This window comes from Engraulis encrasicolus, chromosome 15 (assembly GCF_034702125.1).
Source record: "Engraulis encrasicolus isolate BLACKSEA-1 chromosome 15, IST_EnEncr_1.0, whole genome shotgun sequence".
In the NCBI taxonomy this organism is placed as follows: Eukaryota; Metazoa; Chordata; class Actinopteri; order Clupeiformes; family Engraulidae; genus Engraulis; species Engraulis encrasicolus.
The window spans coordinates 21,218,422-21,238,015 of NC_085871.1; the positions used below are offsets into that span (position 1 = coordinate 21,218,422).

Below are 19,594 nucleotides of genomic sequence, written 5' to 3' on the forward strand. Positions count from 1 at the left end.
TCTAGAGAAGACTGCTTACTGGCGTCATAAGAGCATAATATGGCATGGTTGCAAGGGGAGTCACTTTCTTCTTCTGCGGGTAGCACTGGCAGCATGGTTAAGGTGCTGTTTCCACGTAGCAGGATATTTTTTTAGCAGGGTATTTTTTTCTCCTGCTAGGTGTAAACGCAACATGTGGATAAAAAAATCCTCCATTGTAACAAATGCGTTTCAGACCCCTAAACAGGATATTTTTTTCTCCTGCTATTTTTTTCTCCTGCACCTGGATTTTTAAATATCTGCTACGTGGAAACGGAAGGCCAAAACCAATGCAAAACCAATACAAGCAGGAGAAAAAAATATCCACATATAAAAATATCCAGCTACGTGGAAACGGCACCTAAGTGCAATGCCACTACCACCAGGGCTGGAGTGTGGAACAGGTCATAGGACAACGTGAATTTGTGTCAGATGTCCTTAATTAACCCATGCAATTAACGCTGACAGACAGCTGTAATTAATTTAACCACAAAGTGAACATTGACAACGGACATCCCAATTTGAGCGGGCCGGAACTTGCAGCAGCCGCTCCGCCCACAATGCAAATCAAATTGCAAAGTTTCCAGTGTCACAATTTTTATCCATCATGGTGTTGCATCCACTGTCCATGCTCACGGTGTTCCCAGGCTACGCCCCTGTACTACACCGTTGCCAATACATTTTCCTGCGAAAAAAGCATTCTTATCCATTCTATATTCTTTGGGTACGTCCAAAGGTTTTGACCCGGGCTTGGGTAACTAAGTTGTGACCAAAGAAACTCAAGAGAAAGAACAATCTCTTGGCGGGGAATGCATTGGCCACGGTGTAGTACGGGGGCGTTGCCTGAGGACACGAGTGGATGGAAAATTAACTCCCTTGCGCATGGTCATTGGTCAGTGGGTGCGATGGATGCCATTTACGTACTCCCTTGCACATGGTCAGTGGGGGCGACACCATGATGGATAATTTGTGGCCAAGTAACGGCAGCTGTTGGTCAGCAGTAATTGCTGGAGGTAATTAAGGACAGCTGACAGACATTCACGCTGTCCTATGACCTGTTCCACAGTGAATAACATTTCCGTACTCCCCTCGCCATCATTTCCTACTACGCTGTTATGACGTGAGTAAGCCCTCTTGTCTCAAGCCTCTTTGGTTGTGACTGAAAATCACCAGCTGTCCCGCTAGTAGGAATCTGATTGAACTTGGCAACCACACCCTTGTCAAATTTCGCAAGCCCAGCACGTGCATCCTCTGTCGAAATGCTTTCTGATCCCCCAAACGTTTATTCGGAATTAAAGTGCAATGTAAACTCACATCGTTATCTCAGAAATTAATCAATCAATAGTCTCTCCGTCTTACAGCCAAAATGAGTGTACTTGGAATAAATGGGTTCTCCACAGGACTTGACATTTACTTTTTTTGCTCACCGACCACTGTGGCTAGTGGATTTACCGAGTCACTGGCCGTTAAGTCTTTCTGCTAGCCAGAGTTTTGTTGCCAGTTTCTTTTGTCTTTGGAATATTCTTGCATACAAACAATTGATGCAACTACTGTGATTTGACACACCAAAGAACAAACTACCCATCAAAGTGGCTAGTGAGACTGAAATTGTTACTTCTCAGAGCTACCGGTAATTTTACCAGCATTTGGCCGGTTGGCTAGTGCCAATGTCAAGCCTAGGTTCTCCATAAGAAATTCCTTTTTGCAGATATACTTTAGTCAGCCACAACGCTGATTTTTAGTAAATGTCTTCTGTCTGATACAGATTTTACAGTTTTAGGTTTTTTAAACTTTCAGTAATGTTATGGGCTATCCCATGCGAACAGCCTTTTACACACAGCATCAATGAACTTCAAACAACCTCAACAGTCTAAATGGCAGAATTTGTTAGAATGTTCACACAAGATTAGAATGTTCACAGTACAATAAAAGATGGCAACCTGGCCAAACACTCTAGACTGGGCAGGGGAAAAGAAGGCTATATCACAAACAAAACCGTGAAAAAAAACAGGTTCAAGACAAAAATCCAGGACAATTTTTTTTTCCCCAGGAAATTTTGTGAATTCCAGGACAGGAAAACAAATCTCTAAATTTCCGGGTTTTCCAGGACGTGTGGGAACCCTGGAAATTGAGGAACTCAACTGATAAAATGGATGAAAACCAGAGACTGGAAAAGGGGGGAAAAACCCTGTAGCAAACATGAAAGACGAAGGGAAGTGTTTTCCATTAGAGAAAGGTTTAACATGACAGTGAGCTCACAATATAAAGCAGGGGTGGGGAAATTATATCTCGAGGGCCTTCAATATAGGCCTAAAGTGCAGGGGGAAATCCTGGTTGGTGTTCATAGTATGGCCCTCGGAGGAATTTTACAGCCCTAGGAAGAATTTGAAGTGGCCCCTCGAATGAAAAAGGTTCCCAAAAGAAACAATCCAGTGAGTCAAAAGGACTCTGCTGTCATAATATCATGTGCATCATGTTTCTGTGTGTGTGTGTGCACTTCCCAGAAAAAAACTAGGGTAAAGTCTCTCTCCACACTACCTGATTTTCTCTCTCTCTCTCTCTCTCTCTCTCTCTCTCTCTCTCTCTCTCTCTCTCTCTCTCTCTCTCTCTCTCTCTCTCTCTCTCTCTCTCTCTCTCTCTCTCTCTCTCTCTCTCTCTCTCAAAGAAGTGTGATGGAAAGAAACACACACCTGTTTGGCTTGTGCTAATGACTTGTCTTTGTTCTGCAGTTGTTTCTGTAGTTCATCCACCTGGAGCTTCAGCTGCCGGTTTGAATCCACCTGCTCTGATAGGCTCCTTCCATTCTCAGCAGCCCTCTCTTCCAGACGGTGGATTAACATGCACAGGGTTGTGTTCTGCCGGAACTCGCACTGAAACACACACACACACACACACACACACACACACACACACACACACACACACACACACACACACACACACACACACACACACACACACACACACAATATTCTTTCATGAGAGATCATCTTTCTAAACTCATGTCTCCACAGCAGGGCTTGACACTGGCACCTGCAAACTGGTCAAATGCTGGTAAAACTTGGCTGTGGCTGGTAACAATTTCAGTTTCACTAGCCACTTTGACATGTAACTCATTCTTTGGTGTGACAAATCAGTCAGTTGTTTGTATTTATTGTTTGAAATATTACATTATAACATAACATTTGGCAGACGCTTTATAACTAAAGTAACTTACAAACGAGGACATAATCATACATCACAGATACAGCAGACAAAGTGCACAGGAAATATACAGAACAAGTGCAGATGCAAAGAAGGGTTAGTAATTGTTTTTTTGTTTTTTTAAGTAAAGTAGAGTACACACTCTCTCTCTCACACACACACACACACACACACACACACACACACCATGTCAAGAGTCTGGCCTGGGGCTAGGGCAGCTAAATCATTAATGTAGTAGTAGACAGTCGGGAAAGAGGAGAGTCTTCCTAAAGAAATAGAAAACAACAAAACTCTGGCTATTAGGAAGGCTATATAGCTAATTCATAACCCCAACCTTTCAGTAAAGACATGTTTCTTGAGAAAACCGAGTCTGTGGGGTTACCAACCTGCAATGCTTCTGTGATGAGTTGACTAGCCCTCTCAAGGTTGCTGCAGGTTTGTTTGTGATTTCCATCAACGTGGTGGAAAATGGCCTTAATCTACAAGGAAATATAAACACAACATGTAATTTAATCCTATAACACAGCAGTATTTGAACAGTGCAAGTGTTTTGGGCACGACTAATATTCGGACAGATCATTTTCTGATCTGACTGAAAACGCATTTTAATATTTCCACATTCAAATGTTTAATGGCATGGCAATATTGTCAAAGTTATTGTCTGTTATTGTATCCAATCATGTGTTTCAAACTCACCTCGCACTCCATTGTTTTGATCTGTCAGTTCTAACCTTTAGCAGCTAAATCATCGGCCGACGATGCTAACAGCGGATGGATTTGGTCGATCCTGGCTTTGTATGAGGAAGAACGTTTATGGATATGAAATGATAGATTTACCCATCTAATAGTGCAAGACCGTTGAAAATAGCGCAGTTTTCCTTTTAGGTAGCTTCACCTTTTAGAACGATGTATTTAAAGTTTCACAGAAAGACTGAGGAGCTACTGTTATGATGTGCGCTGCCCCATTTCCTCGAACTCTGTCTACGGTATCTAGGCTTCCGTGTTTAGGTTTACCAACTCGTGTATCGCCCCCTGGCGGTGCGGAGGGGATACAGGGGCATAACTTGATAACCACCTTTATGTACGACTGAACAGGACAAAAGTTTGGAAACTGTCATTCACTGCGTTTTCTTTATTTTCATTACTACAGTACATTGTAGATTATCACTGAACTCAATAAAACTGTAAATGAACACACGTGGCTGTATATCAACCTGACTTGCACAACACAACTAACGGGAGGTTAGATAATGAGATGGACACCAACAAACACACCATTCTTTCTTCTTTATTTTAACATTTAATAAACCTCTCATATTCAATAAACCTTTCCTGTTACAGGTGATTTAGGGTAACCAAAAATTATTTCAATTTTCTAAACCCAGAATACTGTAACTAGCAAAACAATTGAACAGAAAGCATTGAGAATGAATAAGACAATGTTTAAGTGTTTTCTTTCTCTCATTTTTTAATTTCTGTTTTATTTATATTACTTTCATTACTTAATCCATTTCATTAGTTTTTATTCCATTTTCTCTGAATGCAGGGAATCACATCACACAAGCCATCACAGACTTTTAACATTCAGTAACCAAACACACGGACAAACACTACAAAACCTGACCGTAAACAAAATCTCACCGTATAAACCTAAACCTCACATAAACACAGCCTTCAACACACAGCCAAACACCAAACATAATGTAGGCCATGCAGAGAGGGGAGGGAAGGAGAGGACAGGAAAGGGAGGAGAACACACACACACGCACACGCACACGCACACGCACACGCACACACGTCTCACACACACGCACGCACGCACGCACGCACGCACGCACGCACGCACGCACGCACACACACACACACACACACACACACACACACACACACACACACACACATGTTGTGCAATAATGAGTTTGATGTCTTTTGTGCATATTGTATGTTTATGTAGCCTACAACATGCTGCTAGACACCTTAATTTCCTCCAGGAGCTCTACTACACAACCAAATGACAAGAAGAGCTATGTCTAACTAGACAAAGCAAATAATATCACAAAAACGTCCACTTCCTTTGTTGCTTCCATAGCGTCGGTAGTTTTTTTTGCTATTGATTCTTATTCTTCATGCACTCGCACGGCCATGCAAGGTCTGCCCTTCTTTCCGATGGCGTGGGCTTTCCAAAGCATGAACTACAAACCCCAACTCCGGTTAAGTTGGGACGTTTGGTAAACTGTGAATAAAATCAAAATGCTATCATTTTCAAAACATTCAATCCATTCATTAGATGGAGAATAGTGAAAAGAGAACATATTAAGTGTTAAAACCGAGAAAAATATTGTTTTGGGGGACATGTGTACTCATTTCTAATTTGATAGCTGCAACACGTCTCAAATAAGTTGGGACGGGGATCAGTGAAATGTGAAATACATCCAAATAAGATAAAACAACAAAGAAGAGCGTTTCAAAATGAATTGTACTGATGGACAATACGAGTGTCCAGGTATAAGACCATCACAGAGAGGCTGAGTCACTCAGAATTAAAGATGCAGAGGGAATAATTACCATAGTTATTACATACATTTTTTAATTCCCTTTGATTTACCATGATTGAGTGTATATAAGACATGTTTTGTCATTAAAATCATTGTATAGGTTTATGACATCATGAAATATATATTGGCTGTAGTCTCACTCTAGCACTCCAAGAATTACAGCTATTGAAAATTGCCCATATTAAGAATGCTTCATATGTGCAAATGATAAACATTCTCTTATGCACCCATGCTCACTTGAAATAGACCCAAAAGACATGGGAAACTGTCCTTTGCTCGCAGAAGTCAGCAGAAGTTGCAGAAGTCAATTCTTTTTTAAAATAATAGTGTCTTGCACATCCTGTGCTACAGTGAAAATGGACCATCCAACTTCTATTAGTGCTAACTTCAAAGGTCAGCCTATATGATGGCATGGGGGTGCAGTAGTGCATTGATTAAGTTGTTCTTACTCATCTGTAGAGTTAAATACAGTGTTGAATGATATTTTGGGTTTTAAACAGCAATTAAGGCCACTCATGCATTCTATTTTGAAGGGAGATTTTCAATTACTGCCACATACTAAGGACAAAATCCATTCTCTACTATGTTTTAACAGTTTAACTCCAGCATAAGGACCAGCAGGTGATAAAATGGCGGGCTTTCGGTAAAGATCTGTCACACCGTAAGCACTACAGAAAGGAAAACATTGCGAAACATGGCAAGGAATACACCCACCATTGAAGCTGGTGAAATCATGTCCAAGATAGGAATCAACACTGCTTTTTATATAAATTCATCTCATCGGTTAATGTATTTAACTGTTAAGTGTTGTCTTTTGTTTTGTTTTTAGTCTTCCTCGACATTTGCTGCCTTTTGTTGTCCCCGTCCCAACTCTTTTGAGACATGTTGTTTTACATATTCATAAATCTATCAGATAAAGCAAAATAATAAACTTTATCAAAAAAATCTGGGTCCAACCCCACGGCTCGCGGACTATATCCCCCAATCATTAATTTTGGTCCGTTTTGATGGCTGATATGTTTTCTTTGTGGCGTTCTCCATCTAATGTAAGTATCAGACATTTTGAAAATGGCAGTATTTTGTTATTATTCACAATTTACCTTGCGTCCCAACTTCTATGGAGTTGGGGTTTGTAGATGAACCCGAAATAATTTTTTGCCTGGCGAGTTGGTCTAGTTTTTCCCCATGTGTTAACAGGCATGTGTGAATGTGGATGTGGATGTGTGTAGCGAGATGTCGTGCACTCACACAACATTTGAAACACTTTTTACAGTTGCAGTAGGGTGGACTTGTCTCCTGTGTGAGTGCGTAGGTGCCTTCTTAGTTTCTCCAACTGGGAAAAACGTCTGTCACATTCTGGACATTGGTATAGCGTCTCTGCCGTGTGGACTGTATGCTTGTGCTTATTCAGAGTTGCCAGTGCTCTAAAACACTTTCCGCAATGTGCACATTGGTACGGCTTCTCTCCTGTGTGGATGAGGTTGTGTTTCCGGAGGGTGACCGCTTGCGAAAAACTCTTACCACACTGTCGACATGTGTGAGGTCTCTCACCTGTGTGGATCAGCTGGTGCGTTCTGAGGTTTCCTACTTGAGTAAATCGCTTCCCGCACTGTCCACACTGATAAGGCTTTTCACCAGTATGAATACGCTGGTGTATTTTAAGACCTACTGACTGGGAAAACCACTTGTTACACTGGCGGCAGTGGTAGGACTTGGAGGCTTCGTTGTGAATGCACTCGTGCCGTCTAAAAACATTTGCGTCTGCAAAACGTTTGCCACAATGTTGGCAGATGTATGGCGTTTCCCCCGTGCGAATGTGCTGCTTTTGATCAAGATGAGGCTTGTGATCCCCAGTGTGGATGTCCTGCTGATGCTTTTCTATAGCCGCCTTTCCACACTTGTATGGCCTCCTATCATCCATCTCCGTCTCTGGAATGGCTGTGAAATTGGGAACAGCAGACGGCTGCAGTTGCGATCCTCTTCCTGCCACCCCACCAATGAAAGAAAAACAAAAACAGCAATAAAGTGAAGTGTTTCTTTGAGAAACAATATATATTCATTTTGTTGGAAGTTTGGAATTGGACATTTTATTAGGCATCCGCAATCAAAGTATTACTTGAGTTATTTGAGGGCCATGGACATGTTTATAAAAATCAAGGATATATTTCAAATTATTTTACTGTAACAGTTGATGGAAAATGAACGAATGAAATGACAAAAAGAAAAAAATGAAAGGCATCCACGTTAACACAGTCAAAACATATCAAATTGGTTGGAAACACAAATGTCTCATCAATAAACTGAATATCACATACATTATTTAATTATTAATAATAACCATTTAAACATGTTAAACCCTGTGTGTGTGTGTGAGAGAGAGAGAGTGTGAGAGAGAGTGAGAGAGAGAGAGAGAGAGAGAGAGAGAGAGAGAGAGAGAGAGAGAGAGAGAGAGATCTCTTACCAGTGTTGTATTGTTCTCCATCTTTGTTGTCTTTGCTAGTTGTTGCCTGTTGATGTTGTTCTACACTGCTGTCAACCAACTGCACGGCTAATCTCAAAGGCTTGACTGGATCTGGAGGGGCCTCGTCTGCTTCCTGAAATGAAGTGACAAAAAAAGAACACAAAGAGTAATCGATTTTAAAACTTTTTTTTTCAAAAAGTCACATTAACAAATCAAGGAAAACACTAAAGTGATCTGTTAGACCAGTGTTTCTCAACCTTTTTATATGCGAGGCACCCTTTCAATTCATGAAAAATTTCAAGGCACCCCAAACCAACAAGCCGTAACATGGCATCGCATCCGATACCACACAAGCTTAGAAAAGTAACACGTTTGGAGACGTCACACGACCCACGTTCGAAGTTGCAGCTGACTGGGGCGACCTATATTTACTTTATTGAGCATAAATGGCAGATGAAAGATTCCACTGACTAGCATTAACTTATGTAATATAATACATATTTGTCTAAATTGACAATTTATTTATCAGCCACATTTCCGCGGCACCCCAGGGTGCCCCGGCACCCCTGTTGAGAAACACTGTGTTAGACAACCGTTAATTTCAATCCATTTCTCTACTAGATGCCTCAATATTCTCCCTATCACCCAAAAGTATTTGTTTTACCACAGACAAGTACCCATTTGGTTTTGAGTTGACGGTAAGAGACTAGATCCTGCATACATTTTGGTTTGGTGCCTTCTCGCGCTGACCACAGCCCCAAAATCTGGGGACGTGTGCTCACACTTTCAGGCTGGCAGTCGCTATGGGTTATGCCCTCACTTACATGAGAGACCGCACTGGTAGACTACAGCCCCATCTTTAAATAATAAGGATCTGCCGCTAGCACTACAGAAACTACTGTCAGCCCATCTTCAACTTGTGTACGGAGAAGATGAAAGGAACATTTGTAGAAGGCTAGGGAAATTAAGAGTGTTTACACTCCTAGTCCCTTACAGCCATTTCAACTAACTCAGACCCGTGACTCTGCATTTTCTGCACATATGTGAATTCTCCAAAGTGTTACCAGATATGACAGACAGGATGTGAACCGTATTGAGACGTGGCTGTGAGCTGTTGCCAAAATCATTGGTATTAAAACAATAAAAAAGACCTGAAATACTTCAGTTGGTGTGCCATGAATCATTACATTATGGAAAAGATTGCACGTTTGTTAAAAACTAAAGTTCGAGAGAGGCGTAATGAAATTTGGCATGCCTGATTTACCACCTGCTTTCTTTTCTCCACTCAACTGTCATTTGTCGCGAAAAGATAGGCACTTCTATTTAACAAGCTGAATCTCATTCTCCACTGTGCCGTCATTTGGTGGAATTTCAGCGCACTGGAATTTGGAACGCCCACTAATTAACATACAGCATTTATTCTCCGCTCACCTGTCTCCAGTCAGAAATGTTCTTTCTCACTCGCACCCACCACCTCCCCTTTCGCCTGCCGCTGTTTGATCGATTCGTCAGGTGTCTTGCCCTAGCTTCCTCCCAGTTCAACTCTCCGACCATCATCTGCCAGGGGGTGTCCGCTCAGAGTTTGCACATATCTGCGGGCACAGATACTGCCCGAGCACTCAGTGGCGCCCCGTACTCTCCCGCGAGAGCGGCACGATCACGAGAAGTGTGTTCTCCAGCGAGAACGAAAATGTATGCATTCATGCTTGATACAAATATCAGACAGTGAACTAATGAAATTAACTTTATCACAATATGCTATTTTTTTTTAGAAGGACCTGTATTTACGTGTACATAACAGTTTCACAACGTAGAAACTAAAATATAACGTCGTATAACATCTCAGAAACGTTTTGAAACAAAGACAGTGTCATGAGTACTATCTTGGTCCACCCATAACGTTTTGGTGGGTTGGCCCGGACCGTTTCCGGGCGGAACGAAATAAAGAGCTTCATGTTCCCTTCTGACCAAAGAGGCTTGAGACAAGAGGGCTTACTCACGTCATAACAGCGTAGTAGGAAATGATGGCGAGGGGAGTACGGAAATGTTATTCACTGTGGAACAGGTCATAGGACAGCGTGAATGTCTGTCAGCTGTCCTTAATTACCCACAGCAATTACTGCTGACCAACAGCTGCCGTTACTTGGCCACAAATTATCCATCATGGTGTCGCCCCCACTGACCATGTGCAAGGGAGTACGAAAATGGCATCCATCGCACCCACTGACCAATGACCATTTCAAGATTCAAGATTCAAGATTCAAGATTAGTTTATTACGTCTTATTATAGGTTTGAAGCCTATAAAGAGTAAAAATTGTTGTGTTTTTCTTGTGTCCTCAAAAAGATTTTAAAAATAAAAATAAAAAAGAGGGGGGGGGTGGAAAAAAGTGCAAAGAAAGTGCCTTGTTGTCTTCAGCATGAATTCAGTAATCTTATTGCTTGGTGGAAGAAACTACTTTGGAGTCTGGTAGTATGAGATTTCAGGCTTCTGTACCGTTTCCCAGATGGTAACATAGTAAACAGTCCATGGTTGGGGTGACTAGGATCAGCCAAGATTTTCTTTGCCTTCCTGATGCTCCTTCCCTCAAATAGCTCCAGTATGGAGGGTAAGTCACAGCCGCATATATTCTGAGCTGTACGCACAACCCTCTGTAGAGCTCTCCTGTTGGCTTGAGAGCAGTTCCCATACCATGCAGTAATGGTCCCCGTCAGAATGCTCTGAGGGGGACCATGCGCAAGGGAGTTAATTTTCCATCCACTCGTGTCCTCAGGCAACGCCCCCGTACTACACCGTGGCCAATGCATTCCCCGCCAAGAGATTGTTCTTTTCTCTTGAGTTTCTTTGCTTCTGACGGCACTCTTTTACAGCTGCGGGTCCAGTCAGCCAGGAAAATCAACACTCCATGTGCAACTTTCTTTTAAAGCACTTACAAAAGCTCCTGATACTTTCTAATGCACAATAAAGCCAACATTGGAAATAATTTGACTAGTGTGTTCTTTTCAGGTAAATGTTCACTTTTGGTTCATGAAGGAAAGTCTCTGTAACAGGTTAGCTCCATAGCATGTTTGGTAGCGCTTGTGTCACAGTGCATTTGAGAAACCCAACAGTGTCAGTGTATGAAATGCTTGAACTTGAAATGGTAGAGAGGAAAATGGAGACAATGTGCGGTCTTGTCCATGACCGACCGTCACACAGACCTACCTGCAGCAGCTCAGCTTTGATGTCAGCAGATGACGAGTTGGCATGCTCTGTGGGGATGTCAGTTTCATCTAAACAAGACAAGACAAGATGAAATAAGAACAGATTTTTTTTTAAAGGGCAAATATTTGCATTTGGCAGAATGTTTTATATTTTCTTTTAAAAAAAATGGTTTTAGGAGCTTTTATGCCTTTATTTGACAGGACAGTGTGAGATGGAGACAGGAGGTGAGTGGGACAGAGTCGGGGGAGGATCAGGAAATGACCCCGGCCGGACTCGAACCGGGGTCCCCGTGGGCATGGAAGGCACGTCAGTTAATCCGTGGAATGTTCGGTCATCAAAGGCTGATATATATTGGAATATTCATTGACTGATTTATAACAAAGTGTTGTAAATGAGGCCCCAGATCTCAAGCTCGGTGAGAATCATTGTGATATGCTAGAGAAGGATTTACTCACTCAGCGTTCAGGCTCTACCATCATTGATAAAAGACTGGTGAAAACTTAATGAAACACTGGGATCTTAGGCGGTCCAACAACATACCGGTAAGGGTATGACCGTCTTTTTAGTAGTGACTTATTTTGGCCATGCTGTGCATTTCGTAACATACTTGTACTAGGAATCTAGCGCAAGAATGTTTTCTTTTCTTTTTTAAAGATTTATTTTTTGTCTTTTTCAACTTCATTTGACAGAACAGTGTGAGAGGTGGACAGGAAGCAAATTGGGGGAGAGACGGGGAGGGATCGGCAAAGGACCCAATCGAAGCCGGGTCAGCCGCATGGCAGGCGAGTGCCCTACCATTTGGCCACGGCAGGGCCTCAACAATGTTTTCAATGTTACCCTGCAATCCAAGATGGGTGCCCTCAAATCCAGAGGCAAATAAACCATGCGCATTGATTTAATCCTCAGATCGCTGGATCTGTACCTGGTGAATTTATCACCAACTTTTCTATAAGGTGTTGTGCACTGGTAGTAGATGTACTGAGTGTGTGTGTGTGTGTGTGTGTGTGTGTGTGTGTGTGTGTGTGTGTGTGTGTGTGTGTGTGTGTGTGTGTGTGTGTGTGTGAGAGTTTGTGTCCGAATGTGTGCATGCATGTGTGTGCGAGAGGTAGAGAGAAAAATCATACTGTGTGTGTGTGTGTGTGTGTGTGTGTGTGTGTGTGTGTGTGTGTGTGTGTGTCAGAGACGGAGAGAATCATACCAGATTGATATTTCTGATATCCATCATCTGCATTATTTTCCTCTTTAATTCCGACAACTCGAATCTTCAGCACATCACCCTCCTCTTTCTGAAAAACATAGGAAAATGAATTGAGCTGCGTGTGTGTGTGTGTGTGTATGTAGAGTAGAGTAGAGTAGAGAAACTTTATTGATCCCCAGGGGGAAATTCAGGTGTCAAGTAGCTACATAAAAACAAACACAGACACACACACACACACAGACACACACACACACACACACACACACACACACACACATGCCAAGAGGTTCCAGATCTGGGCCAGCTCTGGCATCTCAGGCAGTCCAATCCCCAATAATGATGTCCTTCTTAGTGCCCTTCTGTAGGCTACTGTTAAACAGTTGAATGGCCCAAGGGACAAAGGACCCTTAGCCTGTCTGTCCTGCAGGTGAAAGCACGGAGTCTGTGACTGAACAGACTCAGTTGGTTAGTGAAGGTGGCGTTAAGGGGGTGATGCTGATTGTCCATAATAGAGTCCAGTCTGCTCAGTGTTCTGCTCTCAGCTGTTGAGGTGAGTGACTGCAGTTCCATGCCCACCACTGACCCCGCCTTCCTCACCAGTCTGTCAAGGCGTCCAGCATCTCTCCTCCTAATGCTTCCACCCCAGCAAGTCACAGCGTAGAAGAGCACACTGGCCATGACAGACTGGTAGAATATGAGCAGAAGTTGGCTGCAGACATTGAAGGACCTCAGCCTTCTGAGGAAATAGAGCCTGCTTTGGCCTTTCCTGTAAAGTGCATCAGAATTTGTGGACCAGTCCAGCTTATTGTCCAGATGCACTCCTAAGTACTTGTAAGTACAGACAGTCTCCACATTCTCTCCCCCAATCGAAACAGGCACCAAGGGCGGGGTGGAGCGCCTGAAATCGATCACCATTTCCTTGGTTTTGGTGGTGTTCAGGTGCAGCTGATTGTTTTGGCACCATCCTACAAAGTCATCCACCAGTCCCCTGTACTCCTCTTCCTGACCGTCTCTTATACACCCCACAATTGCAGTGTCATCTGAAAACTTCTGCATGTGGCATGTCCCAGAATTGTAGCTGAAGTCAGTCGTATACAGGGTGAAGAGCACGGGGGAGAGAACCGTTCCTTGTGGTGCTCCTGTGCTGCTAATCACTGTCTCCGATGTTATGTCACCCATCCTTACAAACTGGGGCCGCTCTGTGAGGTAATCAGTGATCCAGGTTACCAGGCTAGGCTGCACTCCAATCCGCACCAATTTCTCTCTCAGCAGCAGTGGTTGTATGGTGTTGAATGCGCTGGAGAAGTCAAAAAACATGATTCTCACAGCACAGCCACCCTTATCCAAGTGAGCGTGTACCCTGTGAAGAAGGTACAGGATAGCATCCTCCACTCCCACGTTCTCTTGGTAGGCGAACTGCAGAGGATCCAGTGCGTGGCGTACTTGGGGTTTGAGAAAGTTACGCAGCAGCACTCGTTCAAAAGTTTTCATTAGGTGTGAGGTGAGGGCAACCGGTCTGTAATCATTAAGTTCTTTGGGGTGAGTTTTCTTTGGAACAGGCACCAGGCATGACGTTTTCCACAAGATAGGAACTTTGCCTTCTTGTAGACTCCTATTAAAAAGGTGATGAAGAGGCTCAGCTAATTCCTCAGCACATGTCTTAAGCAGTCTTGCACAGATGCCATCAGGGCCGGCCGCCTTGGACTTAAGTCTTTTCAGTGTCTCTCTAACTTGATCAGTGGTGATTGTCGGCTGTGGGAGTGCTGGGTTGGGGTAAGGGGGGAGTGGGAAAGGGGTGGGTGGTGGGTTTGTTCCAAGTCGCAGAAGTGAGGAGCAGGGGAGGGGGATAGAGGTAGTGGGGATTTGTGAGCCTGCTGTGTCCATTGGTGGGGGTACTGCTGCATTGTTGATGATGGTGGGAGTGGTGGTGACCATAGGCAGAGAAGGAGGGTGTGGGGATGAAGTGTCCCTGTTAGTGAAGCTGGGTGAAGTAGTAACGGGAGTGGGGGAGATGGGAGCCTGCTGAAGAGTGGTTGTCAAGTGTGGGCTGGGGGGGTGTAGGGATAGAGGTGACAAGGGAAATGCTGCCCTCTGTGTCAGAGTTTCCAAACCGGTTGTAAAAATGGTTTAAGTCATTGCACATTGACAGGTCGCCTTCTGCCATACCTCTCTTCTTTCCACACCCAGTGATCTTTTTTATCCCCTGCCATGCCTCTTTAGCATTGTCCTTCATTTTCATTTCCACCTTCTTCCCATACGCCACCTTGGCCTCCTTCATTCTGCTTTTGAGTTCTCGCTGCACACTCCTCAGCTCTGTCAAGTTGTTTTCTTTAAAAAGCTTCTTTTTCCTATTGAGGAGTTGCTTGACATCCCTGGTTACCCAGGGTTTGTTGTTGGGGTAGCAGCGAATAGTCTTTGTTGGTACAACAATGTCCATGCAGAAGTTTATGTAGTCAGTAGTACATGCTGTGGCCTCCTCCAGGTCATCACTGCCCTGCAATAGACTCCAGTCAGTGGTTTCAAAGCAGTCCCTTAGTGCCTCCTCAGTTTCTGGTGACCAAAGTGTGTGTGGTAACTGGGAGCCTTTGTACTTTTGGGATGTACAGAGGCTGTAGATGGATCAAATTGTGGTCAGATAAACCCAGTGGAGGAAGGGGGGTAGCACTATATGCATCCTTCACGTTTGCATACAGGAGGTCAATGGTCTTATTTTTTCTAGTTGCACAATCAACAAACTGATGAAAGTTGGTGAGGGTGGAGTTAAGGGTGACGTGGTTAAAATCCCCCGTGATGGCGAAGAAAGCCTCTGTATGCTGCGTTTGTAGCCTCGCAACAGTTGCGTGAATGACGTCACAGGCAGTGTCCGGCACCGCTCTCGGAGGGATATAGACGCAGATTATTATACAGTGTGAAAATTCTCTTGGAGTGTAGTAAGGGCGTAAACTAACGGCCAGTAGCTCCACATCTTTACTACACACTGTTTCCTTCACCGTTACATGTCCGGGATGACAAAACTTGTTATTGATGTACATAATCAGTCCACCTCCTTTCTTTTTCCCGGAAAGTGCATTGTCTCTGTCCAGTCTAACTACGCTGAAGCCCGGTATATCCACATTAGAAGTAGGCGTGAGACTAGTTAGCCATGTTTCCGTGAAGCAAATTAGACTCGCTTCTCTAAACAGTTTTTGGTTTCTTACCAGGGCGGTCAGCTCGTCAGTTTTGTTGGTCAGTGAATTCACGTTTCCCATAATAATTGCTGGAACAGAGGGCTTATATCTCCATTTCTTCTCCCGTCGCTTGGCCTTGACTGCGATCCCTGCTCTGCATCCTCGAAAGCTGAAAACTTCCTTTGGAATGTCCACATGAACAGCGGCAGAATCAGCAAACTTCCGCAGATCCATCAGCTGGCTCCGAGAGTAAACAATGTTGCAGCGTCCATAGCGTCCATAGCAACGCGCAGACTTCTCCATATCCATATCTATGCGCAATAAATAACTTCTTGTCCACGTTATAAAATAAAAAAACTAATCAATAATATCATACAGGAAAACAACAACTAGACGCTAAGCTAAGAACTGAAAAATAAGTAATAAAAAACAACACGAAAGACGAGAAGAACAGACATACAACTCGGAGCTACAAAACTTGCTGCCATTCTCGCTGGCGCATACGTCACAGTGTGTGTGCGCGCGTGCGTGTGAGTGAGATTGAGAGTGAGAGTGACAGAGTGTGCGTGACACGACATTGACACGACAGCGGGGCTTGACACTGAAGAAGGGTGCAACCCAAGTGGCTGATGCTGGTGCTACAGCCAATAATGATTAGAATCGCATACGATTGCAAAACAATCCGCCAATATGTGTTCTGCATCCGCAGAAGGTTCGGTGACAAAACTCAACTCATGGAGTGGATTCCAATATGCAGACTCCCGTCATCCCTTGTGGCCTCGCGATGACAACAGAATTGCATTTCAAATTATCTCACAAAAGCTCAATTCTAATGTCATTTTCTCAGTTGAAAATAGGATGGTGAATGAAGAATAGTCCCCCAAAAGCTGTTGTGGCTGGGCTGACAGTGGGGAAACTTTATTGCTTTCTCCACAGAGGCAGGGCGTCAGCGAAACGCAAGGCCGAGGACAGGAGTCCGCATATTGTAATGGACAGCATTGGGCTGGCTGTCCCCATCCTGAGTGAGTGAGTGAGTGAGTGAGTTGCAATATGTGACCTTGTCTCCTCCACTTGCCTCCTCCACTTGCTTCTCTCCTCGTACCAGGAAGTAATATGTCATGATGACATCACTGACAACAGCATTATATTTCAATATCTTGCAAAAGCTCAATTGTAGAGTCTTTTTCTCATTTGCAATTGGGATGGTGAATGAAAAACAGTCCCTCAAAAGTTGTTATGGCTAGGCTGACGGCTGGAAAACTTTATCGTTTTCTCCACGGAGGAGGGCAGAGGAGGCGGGACGAGGAGATAAGCGTAAGTGGAGGAGGCAAGGTCGCATATTGCAACGCACTAAGTGAGTGAGTGAGTGAGTGAGTGAGTGAGTGAGTGAGTGAGTGAGTGAGTGAGTGAGTGAGTGAGCGAGCGAGTGAGTGAGTGAGTTTGCGTACCACAGCATTGGGCTGGCTGTCCCCATCCTGCAGCCACTCAGCCACTTCCTGAATCGTCCTGCAGGAGAGACAGACAGACATCTTGTTAGACAAACGGACGTTTGCAGTTTGTTTACAGATCCACCATCGCGTTGACACCAGATTCCAAAACAATAGCTTTCCATCAAGCCTCAGATAGTATTTTAAATAGTTTAGATCTGGGTGTGAAATATAAGTCCCGGGGGCTGGATTCGGCTTGCCAGACCGGCCCCAGACTTGAAGGAAAAAAAAAAAACTAAGGACGTCAGAAAAGGAAAAAATGTCTCATGCCCATTATAAAGTTACTGCAGGTTTTTCAATACTTGAGAGCATTTTTGAGGTCAGCCAATACCCACTGTCATCCAGAATATTGACTGCAATGTAATTCTGCTATGAATCAGAAATGTGTGATATTTTGTAATTACGTTAATGGTTCAGTGCACTTGAGATGAAATTGGCTGTATGTGGCTCCTGGACCGAAATGATTTTGACACCGCTGGTTTAGATCGACCTCCCCAGCGAGAAAATGAGCAGATGGGTCTCAGACTGTGGGCTCTTTCCATTATTCTAACTACCTTCCTCCCTTGGGCTTGTGACCTTGTGGTGACATGGCAAACGCCATTGACGACAGAAATTTAATGCGTGCATGCGTGCATGCGTGCATGCGTGCGTGTGTGTGTACCTGTGACCATCCTGGTGGCGGTGCAGCTGCTGTTGCAGTTCCCTCACTTCATTCCTCAAGATAGCATTACTCTGCAGAAAACAAACACATACAGTATATATAACTCATAGTCTCCTTGAATAAATCGCTTTCCGCTAAAATTGTGAAGAAACACATACCTGCTTGGCTTGTGCTAATGACTTGTCTTTGTTCTGGAGTTGTTTCTGTAGTTCATCCACCTGGAGCTTCAGCTGCCGGTTGGACTCGACCTGCTCTGATAGGCGCCTTCCATTCTCAGCTGCCCTGTCTTCCAGACGGTGGATTATCATACGCACAGCCAGGTTTCGCTGAAACTCATTCTGTTTATGGGGGTGGGGCACACAGGTATTGAATATCTGGCCAGTCACATGTATTTATGTACTGTATCCACAGCCAGCAATAATAGGGCACAATCTATGCATTTAAGTTTAATTAAAAAAAATATGATGGACCATCTTGCAAACCAGACGTTTTGAAACACAAAGTGGTTAACCTACCTGCAATGCGTCTGTGATGAATTGACTGGCCTTCTCAAGGTCGGTGCAGGCTTGTTTGTGACTTGCATCAACATGATAGGAAAGTTCGTTTATCTAATGCAGATACAGCCTCGTTAAATCAGATGCAATGCAAACTACAGCAAATCTCAAAAAGGCATGCAGTCCAGACAATGTCAGATGTGATTTCGTCGAAACTGTTCGATGGCAAATAATAGTAATAATAATAAAAATACCGAATGTCATTCAGTGAATGTTGAATTTATATCTCTTCAAACTCACTTCACACTCCATTGTGCTGGTGCTCTGGTAGAGGCGGCTGTGGGAAGCCATCTAGCCACGATACGAACATAGATTTGTTCAATCGAGCGGTATTAATGTGCCTACAAATAATGTGAAAATGTTGATTCATACAGCCTGTTAAAAACACTGTCGTTCATTTAAGTCCCCTTCCTTATGATTCGCAGTTGAAGGCTGCCAACCCACCACCCATCCATCCAGTTCAGGTGACGCCGATTTGTTTACCTACAGTTCTGTCTGGTGTTGTTGTAAATAGGCTTGTGTTTTAGGATACATGCGTAGACAGAAAACTGTTATACAGTCGCTGTGTCTTCTCTAATCCAATTTAAACCCCAAGACTGTGGTGAACAGGCTCCAGTATCGTAGTGTTTTTGTGTTAATGCGCTGCTGCTGTGTAGTGTTGTACACAACTAAACCCCGGCTTCCGCTTTGCTTTATCGCCCCCTTGCGTTACGGCTGTCACAAGAAATATTGTTCAAACTTGATATTATGAAATGTGTTGTTGTTTGACAGCAATATTTTGATTTGCCTATCATGATATAAATGCGATATATTGCACAGCCGTAATTACAGGCTTACTGTTGGGGACAAAATAAACTAATAGTAATGCACGTGCCTGAATGCACACAGTGAACCTGAGGAAGGGGGGACAAAGGGGTCGGTGGACCTATAGGCACAGGGAGAGTAGCCTAAGGGGCATGCGACCGTTGACAAATGCCATTTCATTTTTTTTTTTAAATATATGTTTTGGTCTTTTTCGACTTTATTGAAGACAGGACAGGATGAGAGGTGGACAGGAAGTGAATGGGGAGAGAGACGGGGAGGGGT

General features: G+C 43.7%; 1 protein-coding gene across 3 annotated transcripts in view; it reads right to left on the reverse strand.

Annotated features, from left to right (window-relative positions):
- Nucleotides 1–19,012, reverse strand: part of LOC134463878 (zinc finger and SCAN domain-containing protein 2-like) — a 33,670-nt gene extending 14,658 nt beyond the window's left edge. For 2 of the 3 annotated variants that reach the window (XM_063217209.1, XM_063217208.1), the window contains exons 1-3: nucleotides 3,919–5,011; nucleotides 3,609–3,701; nucleotides 2,709–2,888 (exon numbers count right to left, since the gene is read on the reverse strand). In XM_063217209.1, the coding sequence (XP_063073279.1) occupies nucleotides 2,709–2,888; nucleotides 3,609–3,701; nucleotides 3,919–3,930 (285 nt within the window). In that variant the 5' untranslated portion in view covers nucleotides 3,931–5,011. Of the gene's footprint in view, nucleotides 1–2,708; nucleotides 2,889–3,608; nucleotides 3,702–3,918; nucleotides 5,012–18,112; nucleotides 18,293–18,469; nucleotides 18,563–18,748 lie in introns of those variants that run through there. The other variant, XM_063217207.1, reaches the window with a different exon arrangement.
- Nucleotides 19,013–19,594: the final 582 nt, after the last annotated feature.